A 4328-nucleotide genomic window follows, 5' to 3' on the forward strand; every position below is an offset into this window, starting at 1 on the left:
ATCCATATGCACTTTCATGCAGAAGATATCTAGTCTCTCCCTTGACCCATGGGGACCAGTATGCTCCAACAATTTCTTAGAAGTTTTTTTCTTCTTTTCAGCTTCCTCCTAACAATTCCTTTGCCTCGGGGTTTTCCATTTGCATGGGTTCTACCAGTGCTATACTGATTCAATATCCTTAGAATGCATCATCAAACAGTTGCTGCGTGAAAAGTTGGAAATATTCTTAGTACAGGTTGCCTGTTTATGCCAGAGGACGGTTCAAAGCGGATTTATCAGCTACAAGGAAAATATAGAGATTCCGAAACCTAAATACATGCTGGATATTCAATTTGGCATCAGATTCTTCTGCTACCAGGACTGCACATCTTCACTTTGGGGTTGGATTTTAAAAAAGCATCGCTGCGCGAGAATTGCAAGCCATAAAAGCAGAACGAATTGCTAAAAGAACACAACTCACTACATGGCATTAATGAGACAGTAAACAAAAAATGGCCCCCAAGTTCTTCATTTTAACTACAGTTTCTCAACTTCAATGTAGATAGAATAAAACTGCCAGAAACAAACTTAAACATTCAAAATTCCAGTTTAGGTCTAGCTACAGATTGCAGTTACAGCTATATTCTAAAACAAGTTGCTTCCCAGATAAATAAAAACCAAGCATCACCGTGAATGGGTAGTGTCCAAAGGATAACATCACCTACGCACAGGTGGCACGACACCTCTACCAGGCATGGCTCCACGGCCAGCAGCCTGAGCCTGCCAACAAGGAAAAAAATCAATAGTCAGAGCAGTTTAACGTACCGAGTTGACTTCTAAAAGGGCAATCATTATTTTTCTGAGGTTTAAAAAGTCCCTTTTTTCTTGTTTCTTTTGTTTGTGTGAACAGATAATTTACGATCCGAAAGATCGTACAGATGAAGATAACTCCGACAAGTGCTTTGGATCACAAGCCATAGCGAGAAACCACGTCAAAGGATGCAAAACTTACTCTAGCTCGCATGGCAACAGCTCTCCCACGTCCAACTCCAAGAGCTGAACCTTTTCCCTTCAGATATAGAAATCAAATTGATAAGAAAAACTGCCAGCAGAAAAAGGAAATCAGAAAACAAACATAACTGCAACCAGACAGACCTTGATCCTAGCTTCCAAGCGTTTAAACATTGGAGCATTCTTAAGCATATCTGGAATCACCATGAACCTGGTAAAATTGAGTGTTAATAATATCGAAAGCAAAGAAACAACCCCAAGCAAAAGTGCTCAAAATACCTGACTTTGCTGCCTCGAATGAAAACATGCTCAAGTTGTGAGACCTTCCCATCCTGCAAGTGAAGGGATGTGATTGAATTAAACCTGTAAGCACTTGAAGCGCACTTCAGATACTATTCTTATTCTTAATTACATTACTTACATTATTTAAAATAGGGACAACCAATTTTTTTAATGAATTTGCATCTCAATACTTAATCATACTGGTCATGTAAACTTGTAGAAGCCAATATCTTTGTAGGTTCCTATACATATCAATAAATAAATAACTTGAAATGAAGGAAAAATTGTCTTTTGAAAACCAGATTAAATTTCTATCACAATGCAAAAGAAAGGAATGATCAATCCAAGGGGACCTTTTATATAGTACCATATAAACAAACCAGTTCTTTTTGATATAAAAGAACAAGAAACAACAAGAATTGGATATCGTAGGCGGAGTCAAGTCCACCTTAGTGGGGGAACAATTGTAGCCGCACCCTCACCCCAGCCCCTTCCCTCAGTTCCAAAATCCAAAACTTAATACATATTTATACAATACTCATCCAATCCCCTTTATGACATATTTCATACAGGAATATAGATTCAGGAGTACCTTAATCTATCTAAGATTAGAAATTTTCTATAACTCTAAACTTTCAAAACTTAGTACAAAATTTTAAAATAAATTCAAAATTACTGTTCAAAAATTGGCCAAGTTTGGGAGGTTGGTCGTACAAACATAACATTAAATTTGGGATGCAGATAGTATTTTTACAGAAATTAATGTCCAAAATAAAATAATTAAGTAGTAGAAATAATAAATGAAAAATAGGAAGAATGAACATAAAAAATACACACTTGCAAAATGCTTCTTATCGAAGAGGCAAATGGTCTGATCCCCCTTCCCCCAATTACGTAAAGCCACATATTTCCCAACGAGAAATGTTTCATGAATGATGTGATTGACTAAATATTTAGAAAGCTACATTTCCTAGAAACTAAACTAATTTTAGGATACATCTAAAACATGAAATCATCAAAGATACCACGGGCTATGATCTTGAAGTGTAAAGCTTGAAAGAAGTGTGCCTCAAATGAGGAATATATTACTCTCATTTCAGTTATTTTTTTCTCTTTTCTAAACTAATTGGAACTTTTTTCATCAAACTAAGGCATAGTATTCATTTCCTCTACAGGGCTAAGAGACACTCGTACAAACGCAAAGCAGGAAAGATAGAGAAGCAATTCTCCTCATCACATAATCTTTTTATACATGGTTTTACATCGCACGTATATAATTCTACCCAGGGTTTTGGAAATATATTGCAACTTAATGGCATAAAAAATCACAAAACACCAAACAAAAATAGAAAGCTTGCAAGAAAAATTTCACGATCGAGAAGTCAATGAAAGTACCTTAGCAGTGTAAGTGATGTTTTCGAGCTGGCAATTCCAGTTGTCCTCGCACTCCACCATGCTTCCGCGATAAAGCTCGCCGCTCTTAAGCTCCACCGTCACAATGTGCCCCGACGCCTCGTGAAGCAACTTCACCGGAATCCCCAAACTCCTACTCATTATTATTCTTGATTTCTCGATAATTATTACCGCCAATTGGATTTCCAGAAATTACAGGAAAATTAGTACGCAACGTGAGTCGTGACGAGAGTAAGAGGAGAGAAATTAGGGCACTGGTTCCCACAATTAGACTTGTCAAGATACGATAGGACCGTCGGGCTGGCCCGCTCGGTCATAAAAGTTGCGGGTCAAGACAGGTCGGGTCAAACGGGGCGGGCTGGCCCGTCAAATTAGAATAAAATTCTATATTTTTAAATTTTATATAAAAATTAGAATAAGTTTCATGCGCCCCATATCTTAGAACAAATATAGAAATTTACAGATATATATAAAGAAAACAAAAGAGAAAAAATTCTTGTAAATTTTATTCATGAATCTTAAAATAATTATTAAGTATAGCAGTTGTTTGTGAACCCAAGAGCGGTTTCATTTGAAGTCCGACGAGTTGCATTGAAATTTTATGGATCTGACAGAGGTTTGCTAATTATGTGTATTGTTGAAGACATAATATTTTTACAAATTTACAACAGTCTCTTTACTCGAGTTTATGTTCTCTTCCAAGTCTCAATTTTCATGTTTGGTTTAAACACTTTACTTTTTACGGATTATGTTGTATGCTTTCTTAATTTCTTATTTCAATGTTTTTAAGTATTTTTTAAAATTATTTGACTAAAATATATTTTTCTTCTATATTTACTGCGATACTCTTTAGAATTATTTTTTAAAAAATAAGCGGGCCCGCCCGCCTAACCAACGACCAAGGTGGGTTGGGCTGGGTTGACCATTTAGAGGCATGCCCCGCATAATGGCGGGTTGCGGGCGTTTTGACATGTCTACCCACAATCACTAGACTAACGACTTTAGTTTACACACACGACTTTAGCGATGTAATGTACATAATTCAATTAAACTGATATTAAACCTTCAAAAATTAAAATTAGTTTTCGTGTTCGTGTTAGTTTACACACACGACTTTAGCGATGTAATGTACATATTACACACACGATAGTTTTACCCATCATTTGAGCCTCGACCTTACATGTTCGTGTTCGTGTTCGTCACAACCAACCCACCTCCTTCAAAAACAGTGTCATCGTATTCATCACTTGTAAAACTCATGCATATACATACATTTTCTTAAACCAAGCATACAACGTGTTTCTAACATTAACATAAAAATCCATATTCATAATTCACATAAAAATTTTAAATATGCTTTTCAATTATCAAGACAGTGTCAGGACAGCTACCATAACTCGAATGCAAAATGATCATTTTGCCCCTGAAACCCTAATTTGATAAATTTACCCCTGGACCTTAAAATTTCGACACGAAACTATCCAAACTTATCAAAACACCTGAAAACATATTTTTAATCATTTATTAGACGAAAACTCGAGCTCATGTATTAAATTCTATAATTCGTCAACAACTTGGACCGAAGTCCCGGTTTTATTCTGAATCAACCAGAAACTACCAAAATGAAATCATAGTTCAAAGAC

The 4328-nt window shown here is 36.0% G+C and overlaps 1 protein-coding gene across 1 annotated transcript; it reads right to left on the minus strand.

The window, feature by feature from the left end:
- Positions 1-442: 442 nt before the first annotated feature.
- LOC140812030 (small nuclear ribonucleoprotein SmD3b-like) lies at positions 443-2983 on the minus strand. The gene is made up of 5 exons (XM_073170204.1): positions 2668-2983; positions 1270-1322; positions 1135-1201; positions 992-1048; positions 443-759 (listed from the first exon to the last, which is right to left on the minus strand). Exons 1-5 carry the CDS (start codon positions 2824-2826, stop codon positions 697-699), a joined length of 399 nt encoding a protein of 132 aa, XP_073026305.1. The 5' UTR covers positions 2827-2983; the 3' UTR covers positions 443-696.
- Positions 2984-4328: the final 1345 nt, after the last annotated feature.

This window comes from Primulina eburnea, chromosome 14 (assembly GCF_022965805.1).
Source record: "Primulina eburnea isolate SZY01 chromosome 14, ASM2296580v1, whole genome shotgun sequence".
NCBI lineage: Eukaryota > Viridiplantae > Streptophyta > Magnoliopsida > Lamiales > Gesneriaceae > Primulina > Primulina eburnea.